The sequence below is a fragment of the Anomaloglossus baeobatrachus genome, chromosome 2 (assembly GCF_048569485.1).
Source record: "Anomaloglossus baeobatrachus isolate aAnoBae1 chromosome 2, aAnoBae1.hap1, whole genome shotgun sequence".
Taxonomy (NCBI): Eukaryota; Metazoa; Chordata; class Amphibia; order Anura; family Aromobatidae; genus Anomaloglossus; species Anomaloglossus baeobatrachus.
Window position 1 is genome coordinate 140670095 of NC_134354.1, and position 19546 is coordinate 140689640.

General features: G+C 51.2%; 1 protein-coding gene across 1 annotated transcript in view; it reads right to left on the reverse strand.

The window, feature by feature from the left end:
* Positions 1 to 19546, reverse strand: part of ACOT9 (acyl-CoA thioesterase 9) — a 112961-nt gene that overhangs the window by 26591 nt on the left and 66824 nt on the right. Inside the window, 3 exon segments of the mRNA XM_075333374.1 lie at positions 9333 to 9444; positions 9543 to 9610; positions 9912 to 9985. Of these exon segments, the coding sequence (XP_075189489.1) occupies positions 9333 to 9444; positions 9543 to 9610; positions 9912 to 9985 (254 nt within the window).

Consider the following 19546-nt stretch of genomic DNA (forward strand, 5'->3'; position numbering starts at 1 on the left):
AGGAGCTCGCCCAAGGTTCCTCAACGAGCCAGATGCCAGCCCTCCGCTCTGCAATGGACAGTGAAGCACCAGGCTCCGCAGCGGGCCGCAGATCACCACGTGCCATTCCACCGAGCCTGGGAGGCTCGGATAGCCTTCTTCAAATGGCTATGGCCCTTCTCCAGGCTGGAGACCGGGATACCTACGAGATACTCATGGCAGAGCGCAGGGCAGAGCGGCAGGCAGCGCGTGAAGAGCGCCAGGCAGAGCGTGACTACCAGCTGCAGCTAGCTCAGCTCCGGCCCTCATCAGCCACACGTGACCTTCAAGACACCAAACTTCCAAAGGTCCGTGTTGAGGACTTCCCAGTGCTGGAGAAGGATGGAGACTTGGACTCTTTCTTGACTGCTTTTGAGCGGACTTGCTTGCAGCACCATCTGAACAAGGACCAGTGGGCCAAATACCTGACCCCCCGTTTAAGGGGTAAGGCCCTGGATATCCTTGGGGACTTGCCTGCTGAGGCAGATCAGGGCTACGACACCATCAAGCGGGCCCTGATCCAACAGTACAACCTCACCCCGGAGTCCTACCGCAAGAAGTTCCGGACGCTGCAGAAGGGACCAAAGGACTCCTGGGCTGACCACCGGCGGGCACTTGCCCGAGCTGCCGACCACTGGACCCAAGGCCTGCAGCTTTCCACCGGACCGGAGATCCTGGACTTGTTCATCACGGAGCAACTCTTGTGGAACTGCCCTGAGGATCTCCGCCAGTTCATCCGAGACCAGAAGCCAAAGGGGTCCACGGCTACAGCTGCCCTTGCCGATGACTACACCAACAATCGGGCTCCTGAAGCCAGGAGAGCAGCCACCAGCAGCACCTGGAGAGGGGGTAAGATGAACTCTGCGACTGCCCCACCTGCCCCTAGACTGCAGGGGGTGTCCCCCTCAACTCCCCTCTCCAGGCCCGTGGCAGAACCAAGACGGTGCCACCAGTGCAACCTACCTGGACACTTCAAGGCCATGTGCCCTCAGCGTCCCAAGGCCCCGGCTCCGTCCCCGTCCCAAGGGCCGCCCAAGGTGTATTGTGTGGGTGGGGGTGGTGGTAGGTCCCTGGACAGCTTCCAACCTGTCACCGTCGGCCAGTCTGTGACCATAGGACTGCGAGACAGCGCCTCGGAGGTGACTCTGGTGCGGCCTGAGATGGTGTCCCCCCAAGACTTGATCCCTGGAAAAACCCTCGCTGTCTCCGGGATTGGAGGCATTGACCCGGCGCTGCCTGTTGCTGACATTTATGTGGACTGGGGCGCAGGGCGAGGGGTGAGGGAGGTGGGGGTAACTGATCGGATCCCTGCAAACGTGCTACTTGGGACAGATTTGGGGCAAATAACCTCCCAGTTTGGCCCCGCCCCAAAGGCTGAACCTTCAGCCAGTGCTGACATGACTCCTGACAATGTTAATGTGTTATCTATGAATGATGTAAGGGAGGAGGGAGTGAACTCTGATATTTCTGCTTGCACAGACACCATAGACACACACACAGCTGCAGCTGTGACAGGGGAGGGGGTCAGAGAAAGGTGTGACAATGCCTCTACAAGTAACCAGCCTGTGAGCTGGGATCTGTTGCCCTCTGCAGGGATAAGCAGAGAGCAGGGTGCTGCAGGGGGAGGACCAGTGTGTGGGGTGGGGGCTACCACAGCAAATGTGGGGTCCCCAGAGATTTCACAGCGGGGTTCTGTTGCTGCAGGAGGGGAACAGGCAGGTGAGATTGGGGCCGGTCCAGGAGCGGAAGTGCTCCCAGGTAAGATCTCGGTGCATGGTTCCCCCACAACCGGGGTGTCAGGAAGCCAGGTAGGTCTGCCTGAACCGGCGACTTGGTCAGGAACGGAGGAGGAGCAGGCACGACCCACGGTCGCAGCGGCTGTGGCCGCTGTCACCCGCAGTGGGAGTGCTGGAAGCCAAGGGGCCTCCCGGAGGTCCGATAGCTCTTCCCCTTCTGACCAAGTGGCAGCCGAGTCAGGTGGAGGCCAGGACACAGGTCCCGGGGTACTGACTGAAGATGTGACAGTCTCGTCGATTCTGGCCACATCTAGTCAGGAGTTTCAGGCAGCGTTAGAAGCTGACGACAGCCTGAAAGCTCTAAAGGAGCAGGCGGCACAGCCTCCCTCGGACTCGGACCCGGAGCGAGTGGTCTGGGACCAAGGACGGCTGTACCGGGCCACGGTCCAGCAGGGTTCACCGGAGGCGTGGCCCAGGGACCGACAGTTGGTGGTACCCTATCCGTTCCGGACGGAGTTGTTGCGGATCGCCCATGAGATTCCGATGGCCGGACACCTAGGGATCGCTAAGACCAAGGCCAGGTTAAACCAGCATTTCTACTGGCCAAAAATGGGGGCCGATGTGGCTGCCTACTGCCGTTCGTGTGAAACCTGTCAGAGAGTGGGGAAGGCGGGGCCACGCCCCAAAGCCCCACTGGTATCTCTGCCAATCATCGATGAGCCTTTCAGGAGGGTGGCTGTGGATCTGGTCGGCCCGCTGGCCATCCCCAGCAGCTCCGGGAAACGCTTCATACTGACGGTAGTGGACTATGCCACCCGGTACCCAGAAGCAGTGGCCTTGTCGTCCATTCGGGCTGACAAGGTGGCCACCGCATTGCTGGAGATTTTCTCCCGAGTGGGTTTTCCCCAGGAAATGCTCACTGACCGGGGGACCCAATTCATGTCCCAGCTGATGGAGGCCCTCTGTAAGCAAGTCCAGGTGCGACATCTGGTGGCCAGCCCGTACCATCCACAGACTAATGGCCTGTGCGAGCGGTTCAATGGCACCTTAAAGCAGATGCTTAAGATGTTGGTCGACTCCCATGGGCGTGACTGGGAGCGGTATCTCCCACACCTGTTATTTGCTTACCGGGAGGTTCCACAGGCCTCAACAGGATTCTCACCGTTTGAGCTCCTGTACGGGCGACGTGTGCGGGGCCCCCTGGCTCTGGTGAAAGAGGCTTGGGAAGGGGATTTGGCCACCCCTGGAGTGTCGGTTATCGAGTATGTCATGCGCTTCCGGGACAAAATGCAGGCCTTGACGCAACTGGTACACGACAATATGGCTCAAGCCCAGGCCGATCAGAAGCGTTGGTACGACCAGAACGCTTGTGAGAGGACCTACCAAGTGGGTCAAGAGGTGTGGGTACTGGTCCCCGTACCACAGGACAAGCTTCAGGCAGCCTGGGAAGGCCCATACCTCGTGTACCAGCAGCTCAACCCTGTGACGTACCTGGTCACCCTGGACCCTGCCCGTGGAAGGCGGAAGCCCTTCCATGTGAACATGATGAAGGCACATCATGAGCGGGAGGCATGTGCGCTCCCCGTGTGCAACCTGCCCGAGGAGGGAGAAGCGGAAACCCTCTTGGATATGCTAGCCCAGGTTAGGGCAGGCGGATCCCTTGAGGATGTGGAGGTTGGCCACCAGCTCTTGGAGGACCAACGGTCCCAGCTGTGGGCCACCCTACACCCCTTCCGGGGGTTGTTTACCAACCAGCCCGGAAGGACTGACTTGGCTGTCCATCACGTGGACACTGGGGATCATCCCCCGATCCGGCGTTCAGCATATCGGGTCTCCCTGGAGGTGCAGCAACACATGCGCCAGGAGATTGACGAGATGCTGGAGCTGGGGGTGATCCAGGCATCCAACAGCGCTTGGGCCTCGCCTGTAGTCCTCGTCCCTAAGAAGGACCGAACCACTCGGTTCTGCGTGGACTACAGGGGGCTCAATGCTGTCACGGTCGCCGATGCGTACCCAATGCCACGCATCGATGACCTGCTCGATCAGTTGGCCGGGGTTCAGTACCTGACCATCATGGACCTGAGCCGGGGATATTGGCAGATCCCCCTGACTCGCAAGGCCAGGGAACGCTCTGCCTTTATTACCCCATTTGGACTGTACGAGTCCACGGTGATGCCATTCGGGATGAGGAATGCCCCTGCCACTTTCCAGCGGATGGTCAACACCCTGCTCAAGGGACTTGAAGGGTACGCGGCCGCGTACCTGGATGACATTGCCGTCTTCAGTCCCACCTGGGAGGACCACCTAGAGCATCTAGCACAGGTGCTCAGGCGGATCCACCGGGCAGGTCTGACCATCAAGCCGGGAAAGTGTCAGCTGGCCATGAGCGAGGTCCAGTACCTCGGTCACCGGGTAGGTGGGGGAACGCTGAAGCCCGAGCCTGAGAAAGTGGAGGCCATCGCATCCTGGCCCACCCCCAGGACCAAGAAGCAGGTGATGTCCTTCTTGGGGACCGCTGGGTACTATAGGAGGTTTGTTCCATGCTATAGTAGCCTGGCAAAGCCCTTGACGGACCTCACCAAGAAGAAGCTGCCCTCTGCAGTCGATTGGACAGTGGACTGCGAGACAGCCTTCCGGGCCCTAAAGGACGCCCTGTCCAGCCCGCCCGTGCTACAGGCAGCCGACTTCACGCGGCCGTTTGTAGTACAGACCGACGCCAGTGACTTCGGCCTCGGTGCGGTGCTCAGCCAGGTGGGCTCTGCGAGCCAAGAGCACCCAGTCTTGTACCTGAGCAGGAAGCTGTTACCAAGGGAAGTGGCCTATTCTACAATGGAGAAGGAGTGCCTGGCCATAGTGTGGGCCCTGCAGCGTCTGCAACCCTATCTATACGGGCGCCACTTCATCGTGGAGACGGACCACAATCCCCTCAGCTGGTTGCACACCGTCTCTGGGACGAATGGGCGATTGTTGCGATGGAGCCTTGCGCTCCAGCAATACGACTTCACCATTCGCCACAAAAGGGGCCGTGACCACGGTAACGCAGACGGGCTGTCCAGACAAGGAGGGGTCGCGGACGGGCGCACGGGGGAACACCGGAGTGTGCTGCCCCCTAGCGCCCTCAAAAGGGGGGAGGTGTGAGGTAAAGCCTGGGATATGAAGAGGAATTATGACGAGAAGTCATAATTGCTCTCATCACTCCCTGGCAGTGCCCCCCTCCCTTCTTATTCTCAATGTGCAGCATCTGGAAGGTGTCACATTCCACTTACACATCCATGGCCATGTCCTGTGATATGGAAATGAGATGATGTGAGGACAATGGATCCAGGATGACTCCCTGCCGTCACCCTGTAGCTGGGGCTGCTATCTCATTAGCAAGGCTATGGAAGTAGCCAGACAGAACGACTCCAGTAAAAAATGGTTCATATCTCGCAAGCCATATTTCCGATAAATATGGCAACCATAGAAATGGTGTCTCCGCATGTGGACGATGCTGGCACACCCTTTTTATGGAAGTAGGACATTGGGAAACACACCAAACGTGATATCAGCCATATGGGAACTCGTAGACAGGTCATGAGTCCCCTCGTTCTGTAGCTAAATTCATAACTGTCACAATGAGAGCGTTGACGTCCGTCTACGACGCTCCCAGGCACAGTTATGGCCAAAATCCCCTTTTCTGGATAATTCTGATCCATGCAGGGGGAGTGGCAGTGCTTCCCCGTGAGGTCACTAAGGTAGGAGGAGACCTGGATTTGCCCAGGTTGATAACCCTGCTTCGGCCATTTTCCAAGGTTCTTCTCGCTGGGGGCACGTGTAGGAAACATCTGTGGGAGTTCCTGGAAACCTGGTCTACAGCGCCCCCCTGTGGCCAGACGCAACAAGGTAACTGCTGGAACTGTGTATGCCTGTTTGTAACCCATGCTTTGATTGTAACTGTACTCTGACATATGTATATTCTGTAGATTCCCTATTGTATATATTGTAGTTCTAGTGTGCTTTAGGCTGATTAAAGTATATAATTAATCTTGAGCTGTTCTGTTATCTCGATCTCGAATCCCACGTCCGTGTGTTCGGCTAATAGTTACCGTAAATCGGTTGGTGGCAGCGAGTTGTGCCAAGGATTATTGTGGGGAGGCCAGTGAGATTCGGGAAGATATTATATATTCCGCCCGCGGAGGTCGGGGGAATATATACCTTACTCTCACCGGGGACCCTTCAATAATCGGCATAAGTAGTATAGCGGCCTCCTTGCTTATTGTCGGGCAATTCCATAATTGGCCTGACTATAAGAGGGGCGCTAGAGAGCGCGTCACGTGCTCTGTCTGTCGGTCGGGAGGTATAAAGGAGGGGTGACCCCCACTTGTTACCCCCCGATTGTGACGTACTGGTAGCCAGCGCGGGGGATTTCTGAGTGACCCCCCCGGTGGTTTGTGACACCCCCTATCTTTTGTAGCCAGCTAGGGTAAAGCAGACGGCTGCAGCCTGCAGACCACAGCTGGCAGCTTCACCTTGGCTGGTAATCTAAAACTGAGGGCACCCCACGCTGTTATTTTACATTAAATAAATAATTTAAAACAAAAAACGTGCCCCCCCCCCCAAATTGGATCACCAGCCAAGGTAAAGCAGCAGCTGGGGTCTGATATTCTCAGACTAGGGAGGTCCACTGTTATTGGACACTCCACAGCCTAAAAATAGCGGGCTAGAGCCGCTCCAGAAGTGGCGCATCTATTAGACGTGCCAATCCTGGCGCTTCGCCCCAACTCATCCCGTTGCCCTGGTGCGGTGGCAAACAAGATAATATATGGGGTTGATGCCAGATGTGTAATGTCACCTGGCATCAAGCCCTGGGGTTAGTGATGTCACGCATCTATCAGATACCTGACATCACAAACCCAGTCAGTAAAAAATAAAAAATAGACAACAAAAAAAGTTTTATTTGAAAAAACACTCCCCAAAACATTCCCTCTTTCACCAATTTATTGAAAAGAACAATCAATTCCACGTCCGGAGTAATCCAATAAGGGGGTCCCACGGCGATCCGTACCATAGTCACTGTCCCAGTCAATGAAGGTATGATGATCCAATTCCGATATCCAGAAGGAAAAAGGCTGTGGGAAGAAAAGGCGCAAATAGGGTCTTACCCGGTATAACAGTGTGAGGTGAATGTAAGAAGGGACACTCACCTGATGAGGTTGTGACAGTCACAACCCCTTTGTCAGCATAAAAGTAACGTGGAAGGCAGCAGTCCCGCAAAACGGAGTAATTACGGACAGTAGGAGAAAAGCAGGTTTAAATACCGCGCCAAACCACAGGAGTACAGATGAAATTAATAGATCTCTTTTCTTTATTTTCACAGGTCTACGCGTTTCAAGGACATATCCGTCCTCTTCCTCAGGACAAATGCAGAGAATACTATCAGGGGATGACGAGCGCTGCCATCAGGAGGTTAGATGAGATCATTACCTGCTGTGATGATCTCCTGCACTGCTGACGTCAGCGCTGTCACTGACTTCTATGCCCGCCGCGTTCTCAGCAGTATCGCGAGAGCCCGTGACGTCACTGCTAGTGACAGTCTCGGGCCGCCCGCGAGACAGGCATAGACGGCAGTGACCGCGCTGACGTCAGGAGAGCAGGAGATCGTCACAGCAGGTAATGATCTCATCTAACCTCCTGACAGCAGCGCTCGGCATCCCCACGGCTGCCAGCACTGCAGCGAGAGAAGCTGCTGATACTGCGGGCAAACACTGACACTGCTGTGCGGGCAGCCGCGGGGCTGGAGCAGGACACAGACTGCACGGGCACCTGGAGGTCACACGGAAGTGCTTCCGTGCGGCGTCCAGGGAGTGTGACGTGTGTGTTTACTCTGCTCCGCTTCCTCTTCCTGTCATAATGACATCACTCCCCTGCAAAACCGCAGGCAGTGATGAGCAGTACCGCAGGTAAATCGCAGCTATACCGAGGGTATACCGCACATCATTTGCTACCTGCGATATACCCCCGGGATTTTGCGATTACATTACAGTGAATGGAGTTAAATACCGCAGCTACCTGCGGAAAAGAAGTGATATGCACATTTTCTCAAGAAATTTTCTCAAGAAATTCTGCAGAAAGAATTTTCTTGAGAAAAAAACGCAGTGTGCGCACAGCTATGTTTTTTTCCCATAGGTTTTGCTGGGAAATGTCTGCAGAAAGATTTCAAACATTTCTCAAGAAATTTCCACAGCAAAACCGCGGGTAAAACCGCGGGTAAAAACTCAGTGTGCGCACAGGGCCTTATAATGTATTCTGTCACCCTGCAGAATGCACTATTACCCTGTTCAGAAATTATTTGAGGAATATGACAAAAAATGTAAGGTTTTCACTTGTTCTCCAAATTCATCACATGCTAATCCAGTGGAGTATCTGAATGATGGGCCAGAAAAACAAATGTGATCCATGGAGGCCTTAACTCACAACTTCCTGCAAATTAGAGGACTTAAAAAAGGATCTGCATTTAGGCTAGGGACACACGAGCGTATGACATGTGATGCGAGAGCATCGGATGCGATATGCTAATGACCCTCGGCTACTGCTCTGCTGAGAGTGGCTTGTCATTATATTGTGATCCGATCCTGCGATCGGATCACAGCTGCGGAGGAGAGGGATGGACTAATCGCCCCATCTCCTCCATTATCAGCTGATGCGATTATCGCACGGCACTACGGTATTATCCGAGTGCAGTGCAATGTTTCTGTTGCACTCATAGACTTGTATGGGTGCGAGTGAATACGCATCAGATTACACCCGCAGTATGCTGTGACTGTTTTCTCGGTCCGTTTAGGCCTGAGAAAAAAATAAATTGCAGATGGGAATGGCCCCATAGAGTAACATGGGCCCGACTTGAATTAAATTTTTTAAATCGCATTTTACTCGGCTCGTTTTACTCGCTGTGTGTCCTAGGCCTAACTGTCATGGTACCACAGGACACTGTCAGATCTTGTGGAGTCCATGCCTCCAGTCTATATAGGTCATGGCCCTTTGCCAGCACAATAGGGCTCTGTACAATATTAGGCAGGTGATTTTAATGATATGGCAAATTCATCTATGTTTTTTTGAGAAGACAATGGCACAGTATGTTCACAAATGACAAATTTCTGTCAAAGAAATTCAGCCCAGTTTGTAAACAGTAATTTAGACTTCTATTCACATGCTCCATAAATAATGCCATTCAGATGTACAGATCAGCTGTTCTGTCCACAACACTAGGAGCGCATCGGGAACAAAGGAGATCGTCAAGAGTTGGGACCCCATATATCTCCAGAATTATCTTCAGACCCCAGTTCTAACTGGTGCCCAACCTGCTTGGACAAAATAAGTAGCCTCGCAAGCACCTCTCTCTTGGCTGTATTCAGAGCTGCAATCTAGATGGCTCTACCTTTTCCGAAAGACAGGTTGGGAACCAATCGGAATGGGGGTTGTAAGACAGGTGAAGGTGGATATGCCATATGCCTGTGGTGAGATGACTCTTTTAGATCAGACCTATATAGCAGAAAAACATCACTAAACAGTTTTCAGCATTTTTGTTTCCTTGGCCCTTACTTTGTATCTAGTGTGTTTAGAAACATGTCATGTACAATCTTCCTTTCTTCAGCGGTTGGAGCCATTTTTAGTAAAGATGCTGTACTAAATTCAACTCTTCTCAACTTGTTCACTACAAGTAACATAAATGAAAAAAGTTCTAATTAAATAAGCAAGGTTGCCAATATACATACAAGATAGTAGAGAAAACAGAAAATCACAAGTACATACATTCCCCTTGCTGTAAAAGCTTTTCTTCTTCAGGTCCATCTGGGACTATTGGATTGACAAATGCAGGCCTGATGGTGTGAAGATACAAGCATAGCGTAATGTATAATCAGGTGATAGTATATCACAAACTACCATAGGACAGTAGATTCATGCTGCTCAAACTGCAGGCAACATGCGTCAGACACTGGCTTCATTATTGCAACCAGGGATCAATACACTGAACTGCTGAAGATTTTCAGAAAAAAACAAACCATACATTGAGAAGTCGGCGGAGACTATGTATCTCGGATTACTAGTCTGGAGGCAATCCCCAATAGCTTTTCCACAACATGCTCACCTAGACTGTCAGGTCTCTTCCTACACACATACCTCCTGTTCTCCGGGTCTCTGGCCACCATAACAAACGTTGCATCCAAAACTGTACTGTAAATGCCATCATGGAGCTTTAGAAGAGAACAAATATGGCTGGTATAATAATTTGTATGAACAGACAGATATCCCATAGCTAAAATACACCGCCCAAATGAAAGCACCATACACCTCCAACAAGACACCTCTGTAGGTAAATAAGCCGGTCCATAACCCTAAGGCTATGTGCGCACTGGGAAATGGAATTTTCTTGAGAAAATTCCGCATGCTCTCAAAGATTACCGCACCCGCGGTAAAAAACCGCGGCAAACCGCACCCGAAAACCGCATGCGGTTTGCCGCGGTATTGTTCGCGGTATTGCCGCGGTTTTGCCGCGTGCGGGTTGGGATGTGCTTTATTGCATTCAATGCAATAAAGCACATTGAAGAAAAAAAAAAGTCATTTAATTCTGAGATAGTAGATAGATAGACAGAAGAATAGATAGAGGGATAGATAGATAGATAGAGGACAGATCGCTGCATTTCCCACGGTCGGCAGTGAGTTCACATTACCGGCCGTGGGAAATGACCGGAAGAAGGGAATTTTGTTTACTTACCGTAAATTCCTTTTCTTCTAGCTCCAATTGGGAGACCCAGACAATTGGGTGTATAGCTATGCCTCCGGAGGCCACACAAAGTATTACACTAAAAGTGTAAAGCCCCTCCCCTTCAGCCTATACACCCCCCGTACTGCTACGGGCTCATCAGTTTTGGTGCAAAAGCCAGAAGGAGGAAAAAATTATAAACTGGTTTAAAGTAAATTCAATCCGAAGGAATATCGGAGAACTGAAACCATTTAACATGAACCACATGTGTATACAAAAAACAGGGGCGGGTGCTGGGTCTCCCAATTGGAGCTAGAAGAAAAGGAATTTACGGTAAGTAAACAAAATTCCCTTCTTCTTTGTCGCTCCTAATTGGGAGACCCAGACAATTGGGACGTCCAAAAGCAGTCCCTGGGTGGGTAAATAATACCTCATAATAGAGCCGTAACGGCTCCGTCCTACAGGTGGGCAACTGCCGCCTGAAGGACTCGCCTACCTAGGCTGGCATCTGCCGAAGCATAGGTATGCATCTGATAGTGTTTCGTGAAAGTGTGCAGGCTCGACCAGGTAGTTGCCTGACACATCTGCTGAGCCGTAGCCTGGTGTCGCAAGGCCCAGGACGCTCCCACGGCCCTGGTAGAATGGGCCTTCAGTCCTGAGGGAACCGGAAGCCCCGAGGAACGGTAAGCTTCGAGAATTGGTTCCTTGATCCACCGAGCCAGGGTTGATTTGGAAGCTTGTGTCCCTTTACACTGGCCAGCGACAAGGACAAAGAGAGCATCGGAGCGGCGCAGGGGCGCCGTACGAGAAATGTAGAGTCTGAGTGCTCTCACCAGATCTAACAAGTGCAAATCCTTTTCACATTGGTGAACTGGATGAGGACAAAACGAGGGTAAGGAGATGTCCTGATTGAGATGAAAAGTGGGCAAGGCAAATGGCCAGGGAGAAAACGCCTGAGCAGAGCACCACGACAGGAATATTTTCCACGTCCTGTGGTAGATCTTGGCGGACGTTGGCTTCCTAGCCTGTCTCATAGTGGCAATGACCTCTTGAGATAATCCTGAAGACGCTAGGATCCAGGACTCAATGGCCACACAGTCAGGTTGAGGGCCGCAGAATTCAGATGGAAAAACGGCCCTTGAGACAGCAAATCTGGTCGGTCTGGCAGTGCCCACGGTTGGCCGACCGTGAGATGCCACAGATCCGGGTACCACGACCTCCTCGGCCAGTCTGGAGCGACGAGGATGGCGCGGCGGCAGTCGGCCCTTATCTTGCGTAACACTCTGGGCAACAGAGCCAGAGGAAGAAACACATAAGGAAGCTGAAACTGCGACCAATCCTGAACTAAGGCGTCTGCCGCCAGAGCTCTGTGATCTTGAGATCGAGCCATGAATGTTGGGACCTTGTTGTTGTGCCGTGACGCCATTAGGTCGACGTCCGGCATCCCCCAGCGGCAACAGATCTCCTGAAACACGTCCGGGTGAAGGGACCATTCCCCTGCGTCCATGCCCTGGCGACTGAGAAAGTCTGCTTCCCAGTTTTCTACGCCCGGGATGTGAACTGCGGATATGGTGGATGCTGTGGCTTCCACCCACAGCAGAATCCTCCGGACTTCCTGGAAGGCTTGCCGACTGCGTGTCCCACCTTGGTGGTTGATGTAAGCCGCCGCTGTGGAGTTGTCCGACTGAATTCGGATCTGCTTGCCTTCCAGCCACTGCTGGAACGCTTTTAGGGCAAGATACACTGCCCTGATCTCCAGAACATTGATCTGAAGTGAGGACTCTTGCTGAGTCCACGTACCCTGAGCCCTGTGGTGGAGAAAAACTGCTCCCCAACCTGACAGGCTCGCGTCCGTCGTGACCACCGCCCAGGATGGGGGTAGGAAGGATTTCCCTTTCGATAATGAGGTGGGAAGAAGCCACCACCGAAGGGAAGCTTTGGTTGCTTGAGAGAGGGAGACGTTCCTGTCTAGGGACGTCGGCCTCCTGTCCCACTTGCGTAGGATGTCCCATTGAAGAGGACGCAGGTGAAACTGCGCGAAAGGGACTGCTTCCATTGCTGCCACCATCTTCCCCAGGAAGTGCATGAGGTGCGTCAAGGGGTGTGACCGACCTTGAAGGAGAGATTGTACCCCTGTGTGTAGTGAACGCTGTTTGTCCAGCGGAAGCTTCACTATCGCTGGAAGAGTATGAAACTCCATGCCAAGATATGTCAGTGATTGGACCGGTGTCAGATTTGACTTTGGAAAATTGATGATCCACCCGAAACTCTGGAGAATCTCCAGAGTAACGTTGAGGCTGTGTTGGCATGCCTCTTGAGAGGGTGCCTTGACCAGCAGATCGTCTACGTAAGGTATCACTGAGTGACCCTGAGAGTGGAGGACCGCAACTACTGTAGCCATGACCTTGGTGACAACCCTTGGGGCTGTCGCCAGGCCGAACGGCAGTGCCGCGAACTGAAGGTGTTCGTCTCCTATGGCGAAGCGCAAGAAGCGCTGATGCTCTGGAGCAATTGGTACGTGGAGATAAGCATCCTTGATATCGATCGATGCTAGGAAATCTCCTTGGGACATTGAGGCGATGACGGAGCGGAGGGATTCCATCCGGAACCGCCTGGTCCTTACGTGTTTGTTGAGCAGTTTTAGGTCCAAAACAGGACGGAAGGACCCGTCCTTCTTTGGAACCACAAACAGGTTGGAGTAGAAACCGTGACCCTGTTGCTGAAGAGGAACCGGGACCACCACTCCTTCTGCCTTCAGAATGCCCACCGCCTGCAGAAGAGCCTCGGCTCGCTCGGGAGGCGGAGATGTTCTGAAGAATCGAGTCGGAGGACGAGAGCTGAACTCTATCCTGTAACCGTGAGACAAAATGTCTCTCACCCAACGGTCTTTTACTTGTGGCAGCCAGGAGTCGCAAAAGCGGGAGAGCCTGCCACCGACCGAGGATGCGGTGTGAGGAGGCCGTAAGTCATGAGGAAGCCGCCTTGGTAGCGGCACCTCCGGCGGTCTTTTTAGGGCGTGATTTAGACCGCCATGCGTCGGCGTTCCTCTGATCCTTCTGAGGCCTTTTGGACGAGGAGAATTGTGACCTGCCCGCACCCCGAAAGGACCGAAACCTCGACTGTCCCCTCCTCTGTTGGGGTGTTTTTGGTTTGGCTTGGGGTAAGGATGTTTCCTTTCCCTTGGATTGTTTGATGATTTCATCCAATCTCTCACCAAACAAACGGTCGCCAGAAAATGGCAATCCAGTTAAGCACTTTTTGGAAGCCGAATCTGCCTTCCATTCCCGCAGCCACAAGGCCCTGCGTATTACCACCGAATTGGCGGCTGCAACCGCCGTACGGGTCGCAGAGTCCAGGACAGCATTAATAGCGTAGGACGCAAATGCCGACGTTTGAGAGGTTATGGACGCCACCTGCGGCGCAGACGTACGTGAGTGCGTCAATTTGCGCCTGACCAGCTGAGATAGCTTGGAGTGCCCATACGGCTGCGAATGCTGGAGCAAAAGACGCGCCCATAGCTTCATAGATGGATTTCAACCAGAGCTCCATCTGTCTGTCAGTGGCATCCTTGAGTGAAGCTCCATCTTCCACTGCAACTATGGATCTAGCCGCCAGTCTGGAGATTGGAGGATCCACCTTGGGACACTGAGTCCAGCCCTTGACCACGTCAGGGGGAAAAGGGTAACGTGTATCCTTAAGGCGCTTGGAAAAACGCTTATCTGGATAAGCTCGGTGTTTCTGGACTGCCTCTCTGAAGTCAGAGTGGTCCAGAAACATACTCTTTGTACGCTTGGGAAACCTGAAACGGAATTTCTCCTGCTGAGAAGCTGACTCCTCTACTGGAGGAGCTGAGGGAGAAATATTCAACATTTCATTGATGGACGCAATAAGATCATTCACTATGGCGTCTCCATCAGGAGTATCAAGGTTGAGAGCGGCTTCAGGATCAGAATCCTGATCAGCTACCTCCGCTTCATCATACAGAGAGTCCTCTCGCTGAGACCCTGAACATTGTGATGATGTCGAGGGAATTTCATAGCGAGCTCGCTTAGTCGGTCTGGGGCTGCGGTCCGTGTCAGAGACCTCACCCTGGGATCCATGAGACACCCCGGGAAGACATTGCTGTTCCAACTGAGGGGAACCAGGGGACAATGATAACACAGTGCCCCTGGCTTGAGATGCCGGCCTGGACTGCAAGGCTTCTAATATCTTAGCCATAGTCTCAGAAAGTCTTTCAGTAAAAACTGCAAACTCCGTCCCTGTCACCTGGACAGTGTTAACAGGTGGTTCTCCCTGGGCCACCCCTAGCAGAGGCTCCGGCTGAGAAAGTGCCACAGGGGCCGAGCATTGCACACAATGAGGGTCAGTGGAACCTGCCGGCAGTATAGCCGTACATGCTGCACAGGCAGCATAGTAAGTCTGTGCCATGGCACCCTTGCTATTTGTGGACGACATGCTGTTGTCTCCTCTGAGCAATACAGGAGGGTAAATAGCCACAAATCAACAGTGCACCCTACAGTGTAAAGTATAGACTATAATCATATAAACTATAAATACACTTCTGCACTAGTGGGGCCAGCACCACAGGTGCTGCTTACCGCCTGCGCAAAGCGTTTGTGTGGGCACCAGAATTCCTGCCTGGGTCTCTTTGAGCTTGTCTCTCCTCTCCAGCGTTAGCAGAGCTGAGAGGAATGGCTGCCAGCGTCCTGGGGAGAGGAGGGAGCCGTGGGCGTGACCCAGAAAAGTGCGGGAACTGGTGCCCCACTGTGCAGAGTGAGGTGGGTGGAGTATGCAAAGCATGCTCCAGCCCTCAGTGCTGCCGACCTGTACAGCGTCCCGCCCTTCCCCTGACTGGCAGGGCTGGGAGCGGGAAAAGAATGAGACTAGGCCGCAGAAGCCGGGGGACTATAGTTATAAGCGCGGCCGCCGTATAAGCGCGGTCGGCGCGGAAGTCCCCGGCGCACTAACAGTCCCAGCCGCGCCGCAGGCATAACCATGGCAGCGGCGGTCAGCGCGGCAGTCCCCCTACACAAATACACTCAGCGACGCTGAGTGTATAGTGGCACACATGCAGCCAGCGCTGCTGTCCCCGGTGCACTAGCACACCCAGCAATGCTGGAGTGTTGCTGTGCGCAGTCCCCACGGGGACACAGAGTACCTCCAAGTAGCAGGGCCATGTCCCTGAACGATACTCGGCTCCTATCCAGCAGGGTCCTCAGGAGCTGTGGATGGAGCACGGTCTCCTGTGCCTGGAGACCGATGGGATCCCACTTCACCCAGAGCCCTAATTGAGGGATGGGGAAGGAAAGCAGCATGTGGGCTCCAGCCTGCGTACCCGCAATGGATACCTCAACCTTAACAACACCGCCGACAAAAGTGGGGTGAGAAGGGAGCATGCTGGGGGCCCTGTTATGGGCCCTCTTTTCTTCCATCCGACATAGTCAGCAGCTGCTGCTGACTAAGCTGTGGAGCTATGCGTGGATGTCTGACCTCCTTCGCACAAAGCATAAAAACTGATGAGCCCGTAGCAGTACGGGGGGTGTATAGGCTGAAGGGGAGGGGCTTTACACTTTTAGTGTAATACTTTGTGTGGCCTCCGGAGGCATAGCTATACACCCAATTGTCTGGGTCTCCCAATTAGGAGCGACAAAGAAATTACCTCTGCTGTCTGCTGCATTCATTCAGCGCTGTGTCTGTGACAGTCGCGGCTGGATGTAAGCAGCGCAGGACGTCGGAGCTGTGGATTACGCCGGAGCTTTGGTGCGGGAGGGGTTAATAAAATGGTGAACGAGGCTTGTTTGTTTTATTTAAAATAAAGGATTTTTCTGTGTGTGTGTTTTATTCACTTTACTTACGGGTTGATCATGTCAGCTGTCTCATAGACGCTGCCATGATCAAGCCTGGAGTTAATGGCGGTGATCGACCACCATTAACCCCTTGTATTACCCTGCTGCCACTGCTACACGGCGGCAAGAAGAGCCGGGGACACGCCGGTGCTGCCGCATAATGCATGCGACAGTCCCGGGGCAGCTGCGGCTGATATTCTCGGCTGCGGGAGGGGGAGTGAGGCGGGGGACATTAACCCTGCCCCTCTCCCTCCCCAGCCTGAGAATACCGGGCCGCCGCTGTGTGTTTACCTCGGCTGGACGGTAAATATACAGCGGAGCCCACGTTCTTTGTTTTCTATATTTCAGTTTTCTTTCTATGTGTGTTCTATGTGTCTGTGTCCTGTGTCTGTGTTCTATGTCTGTGATGTCTGTGTGTGTGATCTGTGTGTTTACTCTCTGCACGGCTTCCTCTTCCTGTAATGACATCACTTCCCTGCAAAACCGCAGACAGGCGATGTACATTACCGGAGGTAAACCGCGAAATACCGCAGGGAATAACGCAGGAAAACGCAGTGAACCGCACAGAATTTGCTGCCTGCGTTATTCCCTGCAGGATTTCACGATTACATTGGAGTCAATGGAGTGAAATCCCGCAGCGACGTGCGGAAAAGAATTGACATGCAATTGTTTTTGCTGCGGGAATCCCGCAGCAAAACATGCAGCTGTCAAATTCCGCCTAGTGCGCACAGGATTTTTTTTGCCCATAGGTTTTGCTGGTGATTCACTGCAGAGATGTTATGAACATTTTCTGCAGCGAAACATGCAGCAAAACCGCAAAAAATCCGCGGCAAAATCCGGTAAGTGCGCACATAGCCTAAGAGATGATTACACAATGTATATTGTAACAACACAGTAGCATTAACCAGTATGACCAGTATAGGTGTCATGATGTCCAGGAAACTGCCCGAAAGGACCATCTGCCACATAAGATGAGAATAGTGCATGTAGAAAATAGAGGAGCCCTGTTACATATTGCAATGGGACTCAGGCACTTTAAGTTACATTTTTCTAAAGGCCAAGGTCAATCTTCTGTTTACATATTTTTTATTTTAAAATTTGGTTCAAACAAAACAAATTGTTCACACCGTAAAATTTAACAATTAGTCAAATTACAATCTAAAGTTAAATTAACATTCAATTTTTGAAATAGAAAAAGTGGAGCACGGGAAAGCGGGAAAACAAAAAAAAAAGAGGGGGGAGAGGGAAAGGCTATATGATTAAAGAAAAAAGTAAACTAGAGTTATAGTAGAGTTTTGGCTGAAAATTTAAACTGAATCTCTTAACACATAAATTGCTAAACGTAACTATTAGAATAAAAAAAGACGGAGAATATAATTAAATCATTTTTACAGCTAGTAGCTCCACTAACTCAATGATTTAATATAATAGGATTGGGATTGAACTTCTTTTACCAAAGATTCCATCTCACCGAGTACTTATCATATAATCTATCTTTCAAAGCAAACTTAAATTCGTAAAGATGGTGAGAGGAAATTCTTTCTATTACTTCATGTATAGATGGAACATTGGTATTTCTCCAGTTGGCAGCGAGGAGATTTTTAATCACTTGTATGATATGACAGGTAATATGTCTATAATTTAAGTTAAGTTCATCTATCCCAATTGATAGCAGAACTAATTCCGCAGAGAGACTAATTTCAGAGGAGGTTACATTATGGAGGAGAATTTCTGTATCTCTACACAATTCCTTCAGTTTTGGACAACTCCAAAAAATATGACTGGTAGTACCTTTCTCTCCACATTCTCTCCAACATAAAGCAGAATTATGAGAAGAGAATCTATGTAGTTTTTGTGGGGTATAGTACCACTCAACCAGAATCTTATAATAAGATTCTTGTATGGATATACGGGTAGACATCGAGTATGTATAGGTTAATGCAGATTTCCATTTGTTAGATTGAAATGTCGTATTCAATTGTTTTTCCCAAAATTCCATATATTTCAATTTCTTAAATGTAAAGTCATCATTAAAAATTGAATATATGTTACTGGTATTCCATAAACCTATGTTTAATGGGTTGTTTAGTAAGTCTATGATGAAGGTGGGTAATTTTTTTGATAGAAGATGTGTTTCTTGCAGAAACTCCCATATACGAGTCCATTTATATTTCTCTGATATTGGTAGATTGTATTTTATAAGTAATATGTCAAAAGGAATAATATCTTTATTACTTACAATATCGTCAAGGAAAAGTATACCACATCTTTTCCAATTTAATAATTTAATTCTTGGTATCATCAGTTCCAAAGTATCTATCGAGATGTTTTTTAAACTTGTAATCGAGACCTTTTGTGCTAATAAACAGTTTATCAGAGTTCTCCAAGCTTTTATCTCTGCATTATTAGTTGGGTTTTTTGGCAATGTTTTATTTGTTCTAAGCAGATAAGCTAAGAGTAAGTCTTTTTTATTTTTATTCCAGGTGGTGAATTTTTCAAGAGACATCCAACTGTTATCAAGGTTCTCTAATAGTGTAAACTGAGTTTGTTTTACTAGGTTGCTAAAGCCCGCTACACACGCTTCAATATATCTCACAATCCGTCGTTGGGGTCAAGTTGTAAGTGACGCACATCCGGCATCGTTTGTGAGGTATCTGCGTGTGACATCTACTTGCGATCAGGATTGAACGCAAAACCGTTGATCGCAAACACATCGTATCATTCTCTAGAATTGAGCGTTTTGTTGCACGAACCTAGTGAATTGTAACGTGTGACATCCCTCATACGATTTTGGTGTCTGATGCTATGTGCGCAGGTGTGCGCTCTGCACCGCAGCTTAAAAAAGGTCCGCTTCAGAGCGCAGCTGAAAAGCTGCGTTCTGAAGCGCCTCACAATGTCTGTCATTCACTAATCTCTGTCAGTCCGTCACTATCTCTGTCCCTCACTCTCTGTCCATGTCAGTCTATCCCCCTCTCTCATATACTCACCGATACCAGATCCCCGGCGCTGCACGGCATTCACACTGCTCCGGCGGCTTTTACTGTTTTGAAAAAGCCGGCCGCCCATTAAACAATTTCGTATTCCCTGCTTTCCCCGCCCACCGGCGCCTATGATTGGTTACAGTGAGACACGCCCCCACTCTGAGTGACAGGTGTCACACTGCACCCAATCACAGCAGCCGGTGGGCGTGTCTATACTGTGTAGTG